Genomic DNA, 22,617 nt, shown 5'->3' on the forward strand with positions numbered 1-22,617 from the left:
CTCACTTCTTGAAGAATTTCCTGCTATAGTTTGAATCGTTAAGGTTTCTCCTAGACAAAAAATGACTTCTGGAGATTGCCCAAGTGCTAGTTCATGCACGTAAGAAAGGGAAAGCGGTAATGAAACCCTACAGACACAGCAGCTAGCACAACCTTGGGCAGAGCACAAAAGTTAATTTCTTGTTAGCCAGATCAGCTTGAAGTTCCTCTGTATTGCTTGAAGTATTGCAATTAAGTACTGCTCTAAGCTATGCTTAATTAGCCTGTAAGCAAATGCTCATTTGTAACTTGCATGCAATATAACGCAGAACTAAATGTTCACTGAGAGCAAAGGGAAATTACACGGAAGGTACATTTGCACAAATATAGCTGGCTGCCTCCTGATTTTCGCTTCTTATTAATATCTTAGAAAATATTAAGAAATGTGTCACACTGTACAAATGGTGAGAAATATACATTCTCTATCTCTGGAGATGAATGTGGTGTTCTCCTGCCCCCCTAGCTGATGAGCACTCCACTCCCCTTGGAATGACAGCCTCTCTCTGCAGATGATGCAAGAGTTGGGATTCAGATTGCCTTTTTCATCTGTGCAGTCAAAAAAATCCCAATAACCCCATGCCAAAACCCCCCAAGAGACTGGGATGTAAATCGTGATGGATAAGTATGCTCAAAGATAAACAGAAAGCATACACAGAACTTTCACCAAATAGGATTTAAAACATTGACTGGATCCATATTCAGGAGTAAAACCCAGCTTTGACTCCTTTCATGAAGCAGACAAAAGAGGAAATTAATAGTAGGTTCTCAAATATATTTAGGACCTTTTAACTGCTTCAAGTGGAATGACATTAACATCAAGCATAACAAGGACATTTTTTTGCAGGACATTATTTGAGTCTGCCAATCAGAGAACGCTCATTTGACAAGGCAGTAACACAAGAAGCAAGGCTCAGCCTCACTTGAACGAGCTTTACAAAGCTTTTCCAAGCTAGTTTGTTAAAGAATAAGGTTCAAAGGTCAGCCATGGGGAAAAAAAACCACAGAACAAAACAGCATATAATACAGAAAAACACTTTGACAATATCAAATACACGTTTTTATTTGCATGACTAGATGTTATTTCTATAACATTAGCTTTCAGTTCTTTGCCTAATGAAGGAAAAGATGATCTTTACATAATTAATGTCTATTTCTTTTCAAGCTGCTTCATAAATCCATTACAAGGTATGCAAGCAATCTTTTGATCTTCTTTTATATATATCCATATATATATATATACATATATATATATATATACACACACACACACAGACACTTGAAACACTTAATCATAACAGTACTCTGGAGTTTGGGACAACTCAGGGAAGAGCATTCAGATTGAAGCACAACAGGTATTTTTCAATGCTAAAGCCTCTTACCTGATATCTGACACTTTAAGATACCACCTATAGCTTGTTCTCCATAACCAAAAACCTGGGGAATGGGAATTGCTGCAAATATCTAAATCTGGTTTTAAGGCCTGGAAATACTGTGGTTGGCTGGCTTTCAGTAGATTTTAGTAAGAAATAGGGAAAATAAGTATAATCAGCAACACTGACAAGAAAGTTACTTCAGAGTAATTAGCTGCTCTTAACAGTTTGCAGGCAAGGACAAGCTCAAAAATGACTCACAGAAGCCCAAGGGCAAATTTTCTGTAAAATTTAATCCTGGTGTTTTACTGTCAGGACACTGTTGTTTAGCTTAGAATTCTCTTTTCCATGTTTTGCACCTCGTTTGGTTTTTAGGTTTCTTTTAAGTCATGTTTTTTTCTTAGGCTTCTTCCTATTCTTGTTACTTATTCCAGCAGGGGCAGTTAGGGAAATGTGAATTTTACAGGTGAACCTAAAAGGTGAGAGGAGGAACACGTGCAAGGTCACCACAGAGCAAGGCAGCAGAGCACAGATGTTTCTACTCCCGGTGCTGGAAAGCCATTTCCTCGCGCTCGGACCCTCTGCGGCTGCTGAGCACGTTAGCAACCCCAATACCCCCTGCAAAGACGTAGGCCAGTTGGCAAGTGCCAGGCACCAGTGGGGCCAGTTCCCCCAGGTGTCTGGATGGGTGGTGCACACCCTGGGCATGCAGGGTAGAGCAGTGTCCTCATAGTCCGTATCTAAATAACCCCAAGAGGCAGGGCAGTTCCTCACTCTGGCCAGACAAGAGGTCTAGACAGATAAAAGGGGTGACTGGGAAGATCTGAGCGCTTTAAAGTTGCACCTGTTTGGTGAGAAACAAATACAGCTTTTAAAGGTGTTTCCCACTTTCAGCACTTTAGCCCCCCCCCCCAAAAAACCTGCAGAATAGTTTTTGCTTTGCTGTTAATGAGATTTCACTGGTAATAGGTCTGCTGAGACTAAGTTGCTTTATTGATGTTCCCCATGCTCAACATGGGATCTCACATCCAAACTCCCAGGTGAAAAAAAAAAAAAAAAAAAAAAAAAAATCAAACACTTATGGCATGAAGCATAACGAAGATATTTTCGACTCTGTTGCTTCCTGAAATGCAGCAGGAGAAACCAGCTCCAGTAACCCTGGCAGCAGCAGGGTCTGCTACTGGCGAGAATAAGCAATCCTAATGCCAAACAGAGAAACATGACATGTAGCTTTTTTGAATCAGTGATGGCTTGCCTTTTAAGTCCAGATTAAACTCAATTGCTTTTATGTAAATTTTGTAAATGATATTCAGATTACAGCCAGGCTGAAGCAAAGATTGAAGGTGCTTACATTAATTAAACAAAATCACTTTTTAGTACTGTAATTCTGCACTCCTATTAGGGGAAAGAATAATACAATAATAATTTAATAGCAATAAGGAGACTATAAATCAAGAGCACAGAGAATTGAAACTCATCCCACAATGATTTAATTAACTCAGCGGTATTCTTCTAATGCAAAAATGTTATTGAATTCCAACTAACATACCCTCTGTTTAGGAAATGGAACTAAATCATATCTGCAAGCTCTGGAGCAATGCATAAACATTCCATTACCACGGCAATGAACCTGCAAGTTCATTTTTCCCCTGTGTGTCCACACACAAACTCCACCTAAGCGAAGGCAGACATTTCAAACGTATTTCCACTTTAAACATGGGCACAGTTCACTGTCCAGGTTAATTACAGCAAGCCCAAAGAAGCCTTTTTCTTGCTGTGAATGAAAAGCATTACTCCTGATACTTAAGCAACCACTGTGCTGATGGTTTGGAAATTATCAAACTAAACACTGGCTTTGCCTTCCATCCTTAGAAGTAGATGACAGCACGCAAGCAAAATATTGGGCATCTTCCCAGTCCTGAACTATATATGTCCACAGCATCCACTGGGGGATCACCATGAACAATCAGCTCAGAGGTAGGTGCCAGCGCAGCTCTGTAAGGACTTCCCTCAGCTTGCCTCATAAGGGACCTCGTGGTCAACTTCCCTACCCACTGCTGTCAACAACATGATGCCGCAAGGTCAGGTAGGATACACAACAGAAGCTCTAACCTATGAGCAGGAGCTTTCTTGTGTCTGTCCTGCTGGTTAGCAAAGGTCCAAAAAGGTTTCTATCCAAAATGTTTAAAGCTGACCTGAACTCACACCTTGAGTCCAGACAGCACAGACTGCAAGCAGAGCCCAGACTCTGCATAGCTACTCCCACGATGTTGAATGACTCCTTAAAGGCTATCAGTGTGAAGTTATGACATCTCTGATTCATCTCAACCATTCACTTACAGTATAATTACAATCACTCAACACAGTTGTTTGTTCTTTTTTAATTCCCTACTGCACTGTTTACATCCAAACCCACTCCTGCCTGCTTCGCTAGACACAGAATTAGAATTTCTCTCATGTTACATTTTCCCATTTTTCCCTGCACTCTCAGCTTGATAGCTTCTCAATTCTGTCAATTCCTGATCAAAGCGTAGAGTCGCTAAATTATATTCTCACTGGGCCATTAATATACCAAGAGTAACGTTGCATAACAAAATGTGCAAGGGCATGCATAACTACGATGCATCTAGTGTGAATACACTAATATGCAGCTACTGCAGCATATACTACAGACTGCTCAATATTTACACAGGGCAGTCCTAAAGGTTAATTGCAGTGGCCTTACTACTGTAAACAAGCATTTTAAAACAACTGTAAGAGTTACTGTGTGGCTGAACACCCGGTGGGGCTACCAGCACACATGCAGCTGGGCAGGTTCAGGTCAGGCCAGTCCTGTCCCGCAGAGCATGCCAGACAACCCTTGGCTGGGCAACACATCCCCCAGTGCTCTGCCGCCGGCCCTGACCACACAGCCTTCCTCCCAGCACACTCCCACTGCTGGAGCATCACTTGTGGGTAGGGAGCCAAAATGCTCCTGGGAACAGGGCCAGGTTTGTGTCATTAAAAACAAAAAAATCCCAACAAATAACATACTTTTGGATTTGAGCGTGAGATGTCCTTAATATTTCCAGTAATTCATGTTGGGACTGTAACTACTGTTCTGGCACTTTCCAAAAGCAAGAACAAAGAGACTCATTTCTTTCTACCACCAAGCTTCTTGATGTAACAGACAGGCAGAAGGAGAAATAGCAGCTTTGACTCACTGCTGATTTTGGTCCCTGGCAGACTGCACATGGGGGTCCAGCAGAAGAGCCTGCAGACCTACAGGTTGCCCAGCACTTACAGCACTGAGGACTGCCTGTCTTTAGCACAGTCCATCAGACTTGTTAGTCTTCAGTTATTCATTACTCTCTTCTTCAGTAATGAACAAATGAGACTTTCAAAACCACATGAGCTTACTCCCCCTGATTTCTTCAGGAGTAACAGGACAACATGGTCGCATGACACAGGGGCCAAGACAACAAGTAGTGCAACGGGTTTCCTATACTGTCCATCAAATCGAGCTCATTTAGTTCAGGGAAGTGTTATTTTTCCAAATGAGAGGGGCACTCAAGGAAATGCAAAGGCCTGTTTTCATACAGTTAGATCACAGCCCTGAATCAGAGGCTTGGATCCTTCTGAATTTTTCCCAAACACAATTGCAACTTTCTCAAAAAGAGTCATCTGAGTTAAACACGCCACAGAACAATCTATGTATGATTGACTTAGCTTAGGAGCCTTGCTTCAAAGACAGCCTTGGGAGAAAAAACATGACATATCATGACAGATACCCATGAAAATGCATATTTTAAAGTTGGACCAAGAGAATGCCTGGACCTAAGAGACTGTCCATATTAATCCAGCTATGGTATTTGGCCTGTTTAAAGAAAGTAAAGTCCTGTTGACTCAACTTGACATCAGTATTTATTTTCAAAATGTCTTGTTGCTAGAAGTTATTCAACTGCAGTATTAAGTACAAAATTTGCTGTCACACATGCAAATTCTAACTTTGTACACGAAGTTCTCATTATACAGAAGTTTGTATTTTTGTACAGCCTCTCAGAAATCAACACCCTCATCTTGTAAAGAGTCAATATAAAAGTTTTACGGGAAGAAAAATTTTAAAAGATGTGAATCGTAACATGTAATTAAACCAATTAAAACTAAGAAGTTTGTTTACGGGAGTTCCCTTGAAGGCTAACTAAATCTGGAAAAAAGAATGGCATTAATTCATACCCATTTGTGAATTTAATTTGCTAGAAGAGAGTAAATTTTGGTACATCAAACTGCCATTTGGAAGTTTGCCTGGGCTGTATAGAGGGGGGATGTGAGAAATTTGCCCTATTTTTACAGCTGAAAGCTTCATTGACTCACACAAGATACTTTAGCCTAATATCCCGTGGCATTGCAGTGACCTACATGTAATTATTGCATGCTTTTTCCAAAATATTTGTACACAACCAGAAATTATAACCTAAGTTACCAACCAGTTCTTAGTTTATACCAGCAACACAAAGATGGACTTCAATTAGTGGTAACCTAGCTGTCTGATGTTTTTAGCAATCTTCTGGACAAATGTTTGGTCTTGGTTTGGTGTAATTTTCTGGTTTCCATTTTTCTTAGACAAACATATTTATCCTGTTAAGTAAATGATGTTTTAAAAACTTTCAGCTGTCTCTTCTCCCAGCCCTCCATCACTGTCCCCTTCAGACATGGGATGATCCTGTATTTGTAGGTGTGCATGCACATTATGAACAAAGATGTGGGGAAAAGGAGAAGAAAAAATAAAAGCAAATGGTCTTGCAATGACGCATGGTGTCACCCAGAAAATGTCCTTTCTGCTCCCACCTTTACATGCCCTTCTCAGCACTGAAAGGAGGAGTGCTTAAACACTCAGATGCTTGCTGAAGTTCCTCCCAGCTCGCGGTGAGGAATAGACAGGTAGGTGGTACTTAGAGGACAGAGGCACACAATGGAGGAGGAAACACTTGCACATCCACTGATCAGGCAGCTCCTCTCCTGTCAGCCTCCTCCTGCCCAAGCTGATGGACAATGGCTGCTCTCGACTCAAGAACGTATGAGCTTTCTGGCAGCTATCACTTGAGGGGTCATACTTTCTCCGAACAGAAGACATCTGTGATGTCTCGCTCACCACACCAGTAGCTGAAGTAGCTACTGACTCAATAGCACTGCTAGTTGGTACTTTTTGCCCAGGTACTCACAGCTAGTTGACAACATTACTAAAAACTTAAGTGGTGCCAATTTTTACAGAATCATACACCCTTCACTGTCAACAGGTCAACATCTAATGTTTCTCACAGTGGAACTTCGCTCAAAGTGGGCTGTTTCCACCTGCAGAACTGTAATAAAGGATCATAGAACTGAACTCCCAAGGAGCATATATCTGTTTAAGTACGAATAATTTCTTAACCTCTACTACCAGATGTGTTTGGTCATACAACCATATTAGCCCAGACCCCACCACCATAGAGACTGCTCAGTGCAGGATAGCCTTTGAAATGTAACCTTTAGGTTCACAGTTATTCATTTCTCTTCTAAGTCTTTTACAGCTAAATTATGTGCCAGTTAGTCAACCTGCCTATGTGCTTAAAAAAAGGTATCTACAAAATCTTGTAATTTAGGCTTTTCTAAACCAGAGAAAATTACCCAGAGTCAAATTAAACAACAACAAAAAAATCCAAATCTGCAATGATTTCAATAAGCCTAACATTCCAGTTTTACCTCCCAGATTGATATATAGATGCTCCCATTAAATGACTATCCCATTTGCCTACATGTGTTTTTAGTTTTGTGCTAGTACAGAAGACCCGTTATTTCTCACTGTTCTCTGTCTTCTGGGGAGCAGCTGCGGTACACTCCTGAAGCCATCAGCTTTAAAAGCAGTATTCAGTGCCTGACTGGCAGCAGAGCTAGAGGTGGCATACTGCTTCCTGCTGTGGTGAAATCAGTACCATTACCCAGCAGATCTCAGAAAATACATTTTAAAAAATTATTCAAAAATACATGCACTTTGAGTAAGATAAAGAAAACGCTTCATCATAATTAGAAAACAAAAAAAGTCTACTGAAAAAGGTAAGAAAGGATTATTACAGCTATTTTTCATGCTTTACTGCTTCCACCTTTCTTTGCTGCACCAAGAAAAAGCAGATAAATGCAGAGCAGTGCATAAGCAATGTTGCAAACTGCTTGTTAAAAAAATGGTGGCAACTGCATGAAAAAAAATAAGGAAAAGGATCAGAAGAATCTTTTCAAGAATTTGTATGTCTCAAGCTCCAGCTACTTGAATAAAATTTTGCATATGAGAAAAAACATCTATTTTTTCATCTGCAAATGTAAGTCAAGCTTTATGACCTGAAAGCTCCTTTACTCACTCTTCCATTCACACATGCATCCTTTTCCTATAGGGAACAATATACTGGAAAAGAGTTTTAATTTAGTAAAATTTTAACAGAGCTGGCATTTCTTTATGCCCAAGGCTTGGCGATATGACATGAGAGTCTTCTGTGTTTAACACAACTGGATCTTTAAATTCTTCTTGCATAACCCCTACTAGGTTTTATCATTTCAGAGTTGTAATTTAAAATTACTAAAAAATAAAGACTTGACTTGTTCCATGAGGAACAACACTAACATTTAATTTCTTATGAAGTCATATCAGACATCCCAGCTTCCCAGTGACAACCCCGTCACACACTGTTACACTGTCAGCAAACAAAGTATCTGCTCCTTTCTGAAATCCTCTAAGACTACATTAACTTTGATCCCTCTCAAGTCCCTGAGATGCGAGCTGACCAAAGACAACATTTCCTCCATGCCATGCATGAGGTGTATCAGAGCTGCAGCATTGCTGACTGGAACTGCTATTTGCCTATTTACACGCAAACCATCCAGAGGCACAAAGGGAATTACTTTTCACTAACACCTCATATATCCCATGTAATCAGAATGGCTCATTCCAATCTTCGACGTTAATCCTTGTTTATAATCTGCAAGCAAAGAACCTGAAATTAAGCATCATTATGTTTAACCTTGGTTTGCATTTAACATATGTATGTTTTTCAGAAAACACAGTTCATTTTCACTAACTGTCAGCCATTAAGATGTGCTGCTGCAGTCCTTTAACTAAGCTCATCATGTATTTTGTTAACCAATAGTTCATATTATCTCTATGGATATTTAACTAAGCAAGAGCATGTACTAGAATAGTTTACTCAAGTTCCCAAACTTTACTTTTTTTAATGGAATGGAGTTGAAAAAGATGTATAACATTTAAGTTACTCATCTTTTACTCATTTTTAGCAAACTCCACTGAATGGGAACTAGAACTGGATTAAAAGACAACTAACACACTATGATGAGGCTGAACAGACATTTTTTTAATCCAACACTACATGTTTAAAATTGAGATATTAAAAATAAAGTTTTCTTCCTTCATGAAGAAACTGAACCTACTCTTTTTCTTACTTTTGTCCATCAATACTTTAAAACTAGAGGGTTTTTTTCAGTCCTGTTCCTCTTCCTTCAGTAAAAGAGAGGAAAATAGTTCATTAGAGAGGAAAAGAACACTTTCCTACCCTTTCCTCACCCTGAGCCAGTGCTTTTAATCTCAAATCAGTTGATAAACTGAGTGTATCTGCATCAACAGAAGAAGCCATTATCGTCCAACAGGCTTTACTTCCTCATCTTGCACCCTAAAAGATTTTACCACTATAACTGTCTTTGATTAAAAACTTCAGCAGCAAGCATATCTATGCAATATATATATTTTATTTTAGGCTTTCAAAAGGCTTGTCAAAATTTTCCGTTTTATTAATTTTTAAAAAACAATTCTAAAGTGAAATTTAAGAAAAAATCTACTTTTATTATCTTTATAGCCATCCTACATATATTGAAAGATTGTTTAATTTTATGTTTATGTGCTGTTAAACCACTAGTTTCTAAATTCCATCAAAAACTGACACACCTAGGGTTCTTAAAGCTTTACAAGGCAACCCTTAGGGTGGCCTGGCTAGTATTAGTAAAACATAAAGCAAAGAATCCCTGAAACTGGGGAATGTTTGCAAAGGTAAACACAGGCTCATCAGCAATTTGAGTTTGTCTCAGAAAGGCAGTTACACTGCTGTCCTCTCAGCAAGTGCCAGAATTGCCCCTTGTTTTGTCTCCCCAGAGTCAGATGAGCACCGCCTCTGCAAAACAGCATCTCCACCTAGCTGGCACCCAGGCCTCTGAGGAGGTCCTGCTAAATCCTCAACAGGATGAACTCAGTTTTTTGCACGATTTGGTTCTCTGTCTTATGTGTAAGAGAGAGAGTAAAACTAATGCAGATGCACTGTGTCTTTAAAGAAAGCAGACAGCTGTTTATAGTGATGCAAAGCACTACAGAAGATGTGAGGGTATACATTAGGGTCTAACTGCTTGTAGCTGAACTGTCCACCCAAACTGTCTTAATCAGGTAGAGCAGATGTAGCAGCTACTTAAAAAGTAACTGAGCAGTGATAGAACATCATCATCTTTTTGGGTACTCAAGCACTGAACTGTTCTAAGCCAATAGTCAGGAAGAGCAACACATCTTTTCATCTCCATGCAAGTCAGCACAATTTACAAAATAAAGGCTTTTGAGCTCAGCATTAGTCTTTAAATGTGCTCAAGGACTGACACAAGACAAGGTGGTTGATTCTCAGAAAGTGGAGTAGGATAGAGATGAAAAACCCGTTTCCAGTGTCACTGCTCTGGACAACGAGAGCTCTATCTTGTACTATCTTCACTGCCAAAAACCCAGAGAGCTGCTCAACCAGCTTTCTGTGGGACAGTGCTCCCCTTAAGTCCCATTACAAGGAGCTGTGCCTAGTTACATGCTTCAAGAACATTATTTTGTATTTTGAGCAGCTTCATGAAAAACAGTAAAATAAAGCAGCACCATGTCCTTAAACAAATAAGCTGTTCAGTGTCTTTGTGGCACCTAGAATATGCAGTATAACATGCACAGATCCTTCTCCAACTCTAAGCTAATTGACTTCTAAGTTAGTAAGTCACTGCCTTGGATAACAAAATCCGAAAGATATTAGGCATTACTGCTTCATTCACAACATGCACGTATCTGAAAGACTTGCTTCATATTTTTTTTTTCCTTCATTCTTACAAACCTTTTGAAAAAGGTCTAAAGCCTGTTTGAAGACACTCTCTCAGCTAGTGCTGCCCTACTCACAGACAAAGCCTACAAGTGTTTCTGCTTATCTTGAAACTTTCTTTCTGCCCTCAACATGAAACAGTCCACTGCTGGTTTGAACACAAATGGATGACCCAAAGCTTCATCCCATACTCACATGCTTACTAGCAGGTTGACTCTGAGGTAAAGATCCAGGGGCCAGCACTGGAGAGCTTGCAGGACTACAAAGTTCTGGGAAAGGATTTGGGATGGCCGGCAAAGACGATGTTCTGAATTGCTGTTCTTCTTCTTGAAGACGCCTATAAACACAGAAGCACTGAGCATTAAGAGGAGCAAACTGGCATCACCAGACCTCGATCTCCTGCCTCACCATTTATGATAACGATGCTAAAAGGAATCAAAACCACTCTTTTTCTAAGCAACTACTATACAGTTACAGCAACTACAAGCACAAAGTAGCTAACTGCACGTGAAAAATGACCAGTCAGGCATCTATGCCTGTTTTGTTGCTTTTAACTTCATTACTTAGGTAACTGAGGTAACTGTGCACATAAAATAAACAAAAATATGTCTGTACTCACTGTTGTAAACACTAGCTTACAAGCATAAGCTCTGTGCGCCAGAAAATCAGTTAAGCTCTTCCAAAACAACGTGAAAGAGAAGAACACAACGGCAGTCACTCGGAGCCAAATTCCACGTGAATCTGCAAACGTAGGTGTACCCCTGTAAAGTCTCTAAGCTGAGACTGAAACCAATATTGTCACCTCATTACAATACCAGATTCCATCTCCAAGCAACTTGGCATTTCCTAAAGAAATGGAAATGCTAAGACTCAGCTTGAGCAATAAACTGCAATTACACCCTCCCACCTCGTGCTCCTTGTACGGTTACTGTTCAGACAAGTTTGCATCTCCCAAGATACGCCTCAAGTTTACGTAGGACCAACAGAGTTTCAAGTTCCAGTTTATAATACACCTGTACTGCCCACACCAACAAAAGGTAAACTAAAGCCTACCAGACACCACAGAAAAGCCTGGAAAGATGTAAGACCTATTCACGACTGCCCAGATTGTTTTAAGGTTTCCCCACTGCTAGGGCATCACCACTGAAGATGCACTACTGACTCAGCAGCAAGCCGGCCGACAACGCCTTTGCAAAAGGCACCATCTAGCGGCAACCATGGAAGTTTCCAGAAACAATCAACTAACGCCTGGGATTGAAATGCAAATCATCAAAAACCCAATTTGCTCTCGTTTTCTCCCCATGCCTTCAGCAAGCAGAGCCTCTGTAATGAAGCTGCCTGGGAGACAACTGCTGGGTTTGCCTCTGGCAGCGTGTCCCACTCTGGGCACGTTCGCTGTCTCCGCCTGTACCAGAACCCACAGGCTGATAAAATAACTACTGGGAAATCTGCTCCGCAGGTAACTCTATCCTGCAATTTAGTTGCCTTGGTGTTCCACGAATAAGCCTTACAGATTTGCGTTTTTGCTATAAATAGCAGGTTCCAACCATAACTATGAGCCACGCAAACAACTACTTGACCTGCTTGATTTTTTTTTTTTGTTTTGTGCTATCCGTGTGTACACTTCCTATAGCATAGGGTAAAGAATAGTCTAAGATTTCTCCAGCTCAGTAGACTTGTATCAGCAGCTGTGTAATAGTGCTCGGTATTGCGAGTTTTGGACAGAGCTCCATTTTAAGAAGTGGAACTACAGACTCAACATAATTAGAAAGGTGTGATTTTCTTAAAATGAGAATTCACAGTGGTGTGCTGTGCTCTGCCTATACCGCTGCAGTACATAATTTACTTCACGACTGATACACACATAAAACTGTGCTCTTAAAGAGAATTACTATAGTCAACCCTTCTGTTCTGGCTGCAGAAAAACATACAGCCAACCACCTCTATAGGAAAGGGGTACAGATAACCCCAAATAAAAGTTTTGTCATTATTTTCTCCAGTGATAAACACACAATGTTCTTGTGCATATGGAAGTACAGAGTTCAGAAAGGCAGAGTGTTCTCAAAAAAAGAGTTGCTGAGTTTTGAAATGCTAAGAATAGTTTAAATGAAGTGTTCTGATTGAGATATTTACAAAACATTGACAGTTATAGTACTCTAGAGAGTGCATTTTCTAGTACAGCCCTATTCAAGGTTAAACATGAAATACTTGTAAAAATAACTGCATCATTAGCTGACTCAGTTGTATTGCAGTTACTGCATACTATCCATTCATACAGAAAAGCTGCCTGTTAAGAATACCATTCCTATAGGAAATACATCAGCATAAAGAATTAGGAGGAATCCTTTCCACATCTGGGATTTTTCTTTTGTTATTTTTACTTAAGATTTCTTTTGGAGAAGATGCTGTTAACCAGAAGGAAAGGAAAACCCAAAATCTCTCTGATACAGGCAATTTACCTACCATGTTGACAGGAACTCCATTCCTCCTGCTGCATAAAAAGATTTAAAGAACCTATAGAGTCTCCCATCACCACCAAGATTATTCCACTTGAAGCCTGAATTCAAGCCCCCATCCTGACAACAGGGAGACAACTTAAACACTTCTTTCTTTGCAATGACTCACATCATGCATTCAAGTGAAAGAGCTGAAAGTGCTCTAGGAAGAATGGTTAAATATCTAAGATGTGCTCCTTTTTTTTTTTTTTTGTCTTGGACTGTTTAGGAATTCTCCACAAAGAGGTATTTTTTATAAATCAAAACTAGATGAATGCACCCTCATCTATCTACATGATCTCTTATGTTTTATAAAAACAAGAAGCTGTCAGTAGGCACCATACTTGAGAATGGTTTTTAAGAGTTTGGAAATAAATCCAAATACAGACTTAATTTCTGCAAATTGGTACCAAAATGCTTCTACACACATCTGCTACACGTACATCAAACATTGATTTAAAAAAAAAAAAAAGTATGAAAATGTGAAACATGAAAACATTTTTGCATTTTACAAAACACATGTAAAATCTGTGTCTTCAACTTACCTGGTACATCTTTTTTCCTGCGCAAAAGTCCAGTCTAACACTACTAAGCTCCTACTGAAGTTTATCTCCTATTTGTAAACATTGTTCTTACGAAGCTAGTTCAAGACAACTTTAACAAAAAGGAGGCAGGTCCCTTGTTCCTACCTGACTGCCATAATGCGCACTGGCTGAGACCGCTGCACCTTCTGCCTTGGAGACATGGGCTGCAGTGCTCCAGATCCTGAGGATGGCAACTGACTGCGGTTGAGCTGACCATTTTGAAGGAGCGGAGTGGTTTCCGACTGCATACTGCATGTAGAGTATAAACTTTCAAATGAGGAATTCATGTCGTTTACCAAAGCTTCTAGGTCCACATCATCATCTGAAAGACAAAAATACAGGCAGTATAACACATCTGGAAGTCCCAGATAAAAAGTCTAGAAAGACCAAAGACAAAGTTTCAGTAAAGTTATCACATAATTTTAGCTATATTTTTACAGTGCAAATTTTTATTGAAGTAATTTATTTATTTTAAAGCAGAAAAACCCAGCTAATAAGAGCCAGCGATGGACATTTATTTTGTCTTCCTTGGTGAAAAGCTACTGACACAGAATGCAATATTTCTACTACAATATTTACTATATAAGTATAGACAACATTTGGTGGGATTTTTAATAATACCAGTGTTAATGTGAAACACCACTTCACTTACTGATAAACTGACATACATTTCAAAAGTATATCACAAATACCTCAGTTCAGCTTGTCAATGTATCAAGTTCACATTGTCAAACACTGTAATAAACACTCTGCAAGATCCAGTAATTTAGAAAGGAAAAAAAACCACTAGACAGTGTTGCAGAAGTCAGTATAGGGAAAACATACTCCTCTGCTGTACATGTTGGAAAGGTATCATTATAGTTTGTTGAAAATCCCATCTGTATTTCTGCATATTTTCTTATACAGTATTTTGAAGGGCAATGCAAGCGTTTAATTGTCACTCTGAGGACTTTATAAAGAGATCTGTATCATTGCTCTTACAACATGATAGAGACACCCCTACCTTAAAGAGCTCAAAGCAAATTAACCAGGGATGTGGTGTGGGTAGTTGGAAGAACATCAGTCCCTAAAAAAGTACACCAGCTTTTCTATATACGCCACCTTACCTCACACTAAATAAGTAACGTGCTCATTCGTTCCTCCTTAATGATCATAATTACTCTGCAAGACAACAAAATTCTGCAAGCCCTTTGCACTAACCACTCTCTGAACTCCTATTGCAGAGTACTGCAATTACTCCCTAGCCACAAATTACGTCACTCCCTATCAGGAGTTCAGCAGGCTGACGAACACACACATTGATATCTGCTTCTGGTTACCGCACAGTGACTTCAGACCAAACACAGCTTTGTGCATCCAAAAATGTGCCCTTATTTTCCAGCTCTATCAACTGTCCTGGTAAAGTATACCATTGCTGCCTGCAGACCTTGTATCTAACAAAACTCTTCATGACATGGATGGAAAGTAGAGCCAAGCAATGGAGCTAGCAAGCATTTACACAACACTATGCAGCTAAAATATACTTGACACCCCAAGTATTTTCTGATATCCATTCTTCTGCCTTGTTTTCTAGGTGATGAATGACGAGGAACAGCTAATTCAGCTTGAGATCAATTACAGTACTTTGAGATACCATAAGTTATTTTTTACCAATATCGCCTTTCTTGAGGATATAATCTGGAACAGCACCACTCAACTTCTGTCCACCAACAGCATACCTCAGTAACCACAACAGAATCTGAACACGAAATTTACTATCGACATTGATGACCCAGTTCTTGTTGTTGGATGAACCAGAGATCTGCTCACAATTGAATAGGTGCTGGTCATGTACTTATGTCTGAGTTTCATTTAATGACTTGAAATACTGTGTTCCTCACTGAAAGTTGGTAGGCCCTTTACTAAAGTAAAAGCCACTTAGCCTTCACTGAAAACATCTTCACAGGATTTCTATAGGTTTGAATGTGTTAAAAAAACAACAACAACAAAAAAATCCATCAACCCACAAATAGGTTTCTTCATTTCTTTATGGTTATTTCCTTCAGTCTCTGTACTTGACAGCTACTACCCTACTATTAAGACTCACCTTCACTAGGCTACACCATCTTCTCTGTCAGCTAGTTCATGCGTTCTCAGTAATCCAGACTTTGCTTTGCTTGGACAAAGCCTACAATAATTTTCCTGCTATTTTTAGGGATCGAGACAGAGTTGCAATTTAAATTTCATTCCATCCTCCAGATTCTTATCCTATTTGGAGAGGATATATCGAAAACACTTCTTGAGCAATCACAAGGGAACCACAGGAGTAGGAGCATAAAGAAGCAGAGGCTCAATTACAAGGCTTTTGAATTTTATCATTCATCTAAAGTACCAGAAGACCAAGCTGTAGGGCGTCAGATGGCTGTCAAGTAAAAGCTTAGGGGCTGGATGAAGGAGACATGAAAGACAGACCCTGGCCACAGAGTCAGGGAGTAAATTACAGCAACTAACAGCAATTGTTTAGCATGGTGAAAAGCAGAAAGGGAAGAAAGTCAAGGCGTACATACTGTGGAAGTTCCAACGGCTTGGTCCCTGAGGGTGCTAATTTATTAACAACTTAGACAAAGCTATTAGCATGCAAGATCATTAAGTTTTCAGATGATTGTAACATGGGAGGAATGATTAAGAGTCAGCTCAAGTTATCCCTGAATAATCAAATAGGCACAAAGGTGTAATATGAAGTCTAATATGCATAAAATGAGGCACTTCATGCAAAATACTAAGCAAACCAAGTACATAGTTTAAAGCATAGAATTACCATTAGCAGGCTTTTATGCATATCAGTTACACAGCTAAATTCAATTTCCAACAGGACAGGCACTGACAAGGTGCATATAGAGTTTTCCTAATAATATGTTGCACTAAAGTCCAGAATCTGGTTTCACTCCTCTGTCAGCTCCTTTTCTCTGTGGGTGCAGCACTGCTAATAATAGCTCTCAGTCTTGCTATAAAACTTTTGCAGGAGCCCAGTTCCTTAAGGTTTCTGAAGACAAAGCCTGCAATCTTGAATTTCATACAGTTTCATCTCTACACAATACCATTTACTACTAAATACCATTATGTTTTGGAGAGATTTCAGCGTTCTGCAATAGGAAACCTCACTGCTGTAGGCTACCTCGGAAGCGCCAGCAGATGTCTCAGCCTGCCAAGTAATCCAGTATGTTACTTGTGATGGCTCTCTATAGAGTTTAACTAAATAAAAATCAAACAAGCCATCCATGGAATTTCTAAGCCACTGTAACCATTTTCAGGTTTACTATTCAGAAAAATATTTTATATTCAGTACAATCCTTCAAAGTATCTTTCTCTACTAGCCAGGGAGACCCAGTCTCTATCAAGATAGAGAAAAAAAAAAAAAAAAGATGGTAAAACTTATTTTGAGGAGGCTGCTAGTTTGCCAATCACTGGGCTTTGAGTCAGTATGGCGTCACGCTGGTCTTCTGAGTATGCACGTACAAATTCTGCAACTGACCTGGAAGAATCACTTTTATAGGTTATAGCAGGCAGAGCTGCAGGTAGCTGAGAAGCCTCCAGCCCTCCAGCTATCTATCTTGCAGACATGTGCTTCTAGGGATACTAGAGGCTATTCTCCTTAATCTGTGTTGAATTCTGCCATAAGATCAAGGAGTATAAGAGCAAATACTCGAAATCTGTTTTTTTCTCTCTCAGTTGAACAACACAGAGGCTAGCTTATAACTTCCATGCACAAACATGCAAGCAGCCTTTTGCTTTTGAAAGTCATTTTTAAAGGAAAACAGTTGCAAAACCTAGCTCTAACATACTTCTGGTGATAGATAGGGTACTGGCAGTTTTGTAGACTTCTTATACCATCAAAAATACTTGGTACATCTGTGAGCAATGTTCTTTCCCAAACTAGAACCAAAGTGCACACACTGGCAGCTGTCTGAACATTTTGCTTCTTTGCCCACAACTTGTTAAACTTTGGCTTTGTTCACAAACCAGCTCCACTGGATGTTGCAAGTAATATTTTTGGTAAAGTAAATCATGATTTCAATTACAAGAAAAAAATTCAATTCAAGGAAAGAAGAAAACTGTTATAAAACCTCTATTGAGCTAGTGAGCTAAGCTATCACGTTCCACAAAAACAAATGCACTGTGAATACCACTGGAATGTTTTTGAGCTTACCAAAGGAAGGATGATAACCCCTGAGCAAACTTCAATCTGTGCTTAACCATGTCCTACTTGTTTTTCTGATTCTAGCCCTTCTGTATCCCCTAGATTTTAATTTATTTACTTATTTTGGCTGCTGTTGGCCTTGATGTGTCAAGCTCAGCTAACAGGACTAAGCAGGATCCCACTTATACTTAAGAAACATAAAGCTGGAATGAGCCCTGCTCAGCTTCATCTGGGACAGCCTCCCAAAGAAAGCAGGTATTTCCATGGCTGTCAAGGGGCTCACTGCACTGCAGAAATTCTGTTTACTGAAAAAAAGCTGAACATGGAAATAATCCCTGCTTTGGACTACAGACCAGGATGCATTTCATGTCTCTAAATGGCAGCCCAGCAAGCACCTTTCCCTTTTACATATGGTCTGCAGTTCATAGGGAATACAATGAAAAACATCACAGGATTTGTAAATTGTGATTTAAGAGGCTTTTAAAAACTGTATACATACATAAATTTCCTTCTTGTCTACTCATTTCAGAATTTAATTATCCAGTGTTATCCCTCGTATCATTTGAGAGAAGACTGATGCAAATTCTACTAGGAATTCAACTGAAGATTTATAAAAAGGCTATAGCACTTGTCTGTCACCATGGAATTAAGTTTAATACTACATCAAGCCTAACAGCATGTATATAAACAAGTGTTTGATATTACAGTAAGGCAGCTGTTGATTGATCAACTATTCCTATTTCACAGCCTAAACTCAACAATCAGTTCCCCAAAATTAAGTTTCAGTGCAGCACGTTCAAGATGCAGCTTGGCAAAGCAAGGAAGCTAAGATATAACTCATGTAAGATTTCACTCAAGTTTAGTTCAGCAAAGGATGATATCAAAGCGGTTAGAAGGCCCTCCTGTGTGCAGTAATTAATGCTCAAGGAGACAGACAGAAACAGTTAAAGAAAAGAACATACAGTTGCATATACCCTAGCATCCTGCATTGATGATGCAGTGAAACACTATGCAAATTATAGTTAGAGGGAAAATACATTTACATTAGAATGAACAGAAGGACTTAACCAGAATTTAAAAGGGGGAAAAAAAAAAAAAGTCATCTAAAATACTTGTGGTATCCACCTCAACATCCTGTTTCAAATCTCATAAAACCACACAGAAGTTACTTGCATCACTGATATGAATCAGAATATGTTTTGCAAGGTTTTTGGTATAGTAGAAAGCACATGTGTTATGATCAAAAATGCAGGTAAGGATTACCGCAGTGAGATGTGCATACAAGCTCCTTTTACAAGACACCCCCTTATTAAGGGGATCCCTTGCACAAGAGCACTGCAGCATATCCCTCCAGCACCATATCCAAATGCTGTTTTGATGGGGTTTTTCAGAAATTCCAACCACTAAAACAGTTTGTAAATGTACCATTGCTGACAACACACAGCAGTAATGATGCACAAATAAGTCCACCCTAGGTTACACTCATCCTCCTGGTACTTTGTCCCTCTGAGCTTGTAATTATATTTACAAGTGTCTCACCTCCCTCCATACCCTCTTTTAGCTTCCACTAATATCACAGGCACCAGTTGCCTATTTGAACTTGCAATTCTTGTACACTGAAACAGTTACCTACAGACCCCCTACAGCTGCAGGCATTCAGTACTTGGCAGCTTCTACACCTCTGAGACTCATGCAACAGAAGGTGGATGATAATAAGCAGATTTCTTACAATTTTTTAAAAAACCCGGAATGACCTCTACAGCGATGCTGCAGCTGAGTGACACCCCCTAATTCCCAATACCAGCTCCAATTCTTTGCAGTCTGTCCACTCCTACTTTATTAAAAAGAACATACAGATGGTATTTTTGCACAAGGAACAAAAAGACAATATAAAAAACATTTGCAAACCCTATGCTTTCACACTGTTCCCCAGGTCCACTGCCAGACCTAATTATAAAAATACCAAGATTGTGTTGGTTGAACATCAGAATCTTACAAGATTTTTGGTTGGTTTCATGTGAAAGCAAGAGTCACAAACCCAACTTTGTGTCCTGAAGACAACACCAACTCCAGAGGGATCACAGTCTGAATTAAAAACAACAAGCCTGAACCTCGAAACTCCAGAACTCTACGCACCCTGTAAGTCCTCTTATGCGACTTTGCACCGAGTCCTTTCCTTTATTACTTTCTAATGTTCAACAGCTTAAGTGAAATCCTCTACTTTGTACTGTAACTATGGTTGCTGGCTTATAAAATGTCACATCAGTGCATGTGCAGCTTCCAAAATGCTAAATGGACCATGCCATGGAAAGAAGGGCAAGAAGCAGAGATCGTGGTCAGTAAAAGAGCATGAAATTGAGATAGGCATCTACGCTCTTTGAGCACACTGAAATGCCAGAGAAGTCAACAGCAAACTTGTAACTGCTCCAGTATTATCTGGGTAATTTTTAAATCCCGCACTCCTCTACTTTCATTTCTGCCAGCAAGGCTGGGATGGCTAACACTAAATGTATGGACATTAATTACAGGTGCTGGAGAGAATTCACTTTACTAAAGGTTCATGGTTGAACTCCAGAAACATTTTTAAAACACACCTGATAGATTTCTTGAAATAGAAGACAAAGTAAATTGAACAAAATTAATGTTGCTAGGTAACAACTATAGGAATAAGCTGCCTATGAAAGGTGTCAAAAAAAAAATTTAAAGCATTAACAAGTAACAGGAGCAACTGGCTACAGGTGACCTACAGCAGGAAGGAATGAAGTTGTACCCTCAGACTAGTCCTTACCACATCAAACAAGTTTCAGGAATTCTGATGGAAATTTAAGGGTTAAAAAATGGAAAATTCAATTCTTGTCCAGTTCATACACTTGATGTCATAAATAGTAAAGGTGATTAAAATTAGGCATCTGGGAGGAGGGTGGTGGATAAGTAGGGTCTGCTTAATTCCTGAGGCAAACTAAGGTAAAGCACATCTCTGACAAAGATTTTAATGGACTAACCACCACCATCACTCAGCCCTCGCTTGACTCTAAACCACACACAGGTGTTGAATCACTGATGGCATCGTATGAGAGAGGGAGTTGAAACCCAGGGAAAATGTCTAAAACATCTAGAATGCCAATTATGCATATACATACCAGACTTACTAAAACTGTAAGAGATAAAACATGTAAGTTATGGCCAGACCCTCACATCCCATTCAGAAAACAGCTGGGATTTGACCTTCCCAATACCCATTTTCTACTAGGAAATTTACAGATTAAAAAAAAAAAATATATAAGAAATGCATACATTTCTAAAAGAAGCATCAGGTCAACGTGTGAACCCAAAGTCAAATAGGACACCAGCTGATCCTGTGGAAGTGCACAGACAGTGGGACTGACTGGCTCCCCTGGGGTGAGCACATCACACACACTAGCCCAGCCATCACTGATGGTGGCGCTCCTAATAACAGAACTTACCAGCAATTGCCAGCCTTACAAATCCCTCTTTGCAGGCCAGTGCTTGCCAAATCATTGCTGTATAGTAAATACTGAGTAAAGAGATCACTTAAAACAGAATCCGACGTTAAGTAGACCTCTGGGAAAGTGTCATTCCTGAGCTCGTTACAAAAACCAGTCAGAAGATTCAACCAGTAACATCTTCGTGAACACTAGGTTTAGTGGTTTTCCTGTACCATTTTTGCATGTCACCTACTTTTAGTTCATTAGTTTAAGAAAAAAGATTGAAAAAGACTTTTAAAAAAGGAAAGCATTTATTTGGTTGGGTTTATCAAGACAGAAGAAAACCCGAAACAGCTTTACTTACCCAGAGGATGGAAAACAGCATCAATTCAGGAGAGGAGCAGAACTACAGAGAGCAGAATGGATTATTCTTTCCCAAGGCCAAACTTGGGATTGGAGTACACTACTCCTCAAAAAACCCTTGAGAAGGACAAAGCAGTTCCATTTGTGAAGGAAGCCATATGCCACAGAGCAAGGAGGCCAGACTGATTTTCCTGACCCAAAAGGAGATATGAACAGAGGGAAACCTAAAGCTGAAGTGATAATGGTGCAAGGAATAGTCATGCACCTATAGCCTTACTGTGGCCCTTTCTTTACTCAGGACAAAAGAGAAAAGAAAGAGTGAACATGAGCGAATGCATGAGACAGACCAACTGACCCATCGATTATGTATTCAACTCTTATCTTCCTGGTAAGATTAACTGGATGCTTCAGTCTTGGTGCATCACCTCTATAGCAAAACTGGGAAGAAAAGCTCTGACAATACATCCCAAAATGATGATCACAGAAAGACCATCACTCAGCCTTCAAGAGGACACAGTCAGGGTAACACGTGGGTAGCAGAACAACTTCTAGCTTGTCCAGCCCACACAAAACCAAACAGAAAATCCACTGAAGCTTTCCAGATGACATGGAAAATCATGTTAACCTACTGAGCCATTAAGATACTTCCAAGTCAGAACACAGGAACCATGTTGTTGAATGGCAATAGACAGATGAATCAAGATACTGCCTGCTGGCCCCATGGTAAATGCTTGGCAGACTGCATCTTAAATTACAGTCGTATTTATGGGTAAATGGCGTTAAGGGGATATCCCTGTATCACTGAGAGCTGCAATGTGACACAGCAAAGGTCAGGTTTAGTTGCATATTTATTAAGATTACATATTTTTACATTAAGGAAAATTAATAAAAAGCTTTACAATACTCTTTTTCTTATGCTTACATGAACGAAAATAAATTTTGAAAAATTATAATTCTATCATTTTCTATATACGAATTTCTACTCATATTTCTCTAAAGTTTTATTTAGGTATCTT

The 22,617-nt window shown here is 39.5% G+C and overlaps 1 protein-coding gene across 1 annotated transcript in view; it reads right to left on the reverse strand.

Annotated features, from left to right (window-relative positions):
• The window catches only part of GRB10 (growth factor receptor bound protein 10), a 137,488-nt gene that overhangs the window by 44,856 nt on the left and 70,015 nt on the right, over window positions 1-22,617 (reverse strand). Inside the window, exons 4-5 of the mRNA XM_026842156.1 lie at window positions 13,721-13,937; window positions 10,732-10,873 (exon numbers count right to left, since the gene is read on the reverse strand). Coding sequence (XP_026697957.1) covers window positions 10,732-10,873; window positions 13,721-13,937 — 359 coding nt within the window. The remainder of the gene's footprint in view (window positions 1-10,731; window positions 10,874-13,720; window positions 13,938-22,617) is intronic.

This window comes from Athene cunicularia, assembly GCF_003259725.1.
Source record: "Athene cunicularia isolate RWA chromosome 2 unlocalized genomic scaffold, athCun1 chr2_part1, whole genome shotgun sequence".
Lineage (NCBI taxonomy): Eukaryota > Metazoa > Chordata > Aves > Strigiformes > Strigidae > Athene > Athene cunicularia.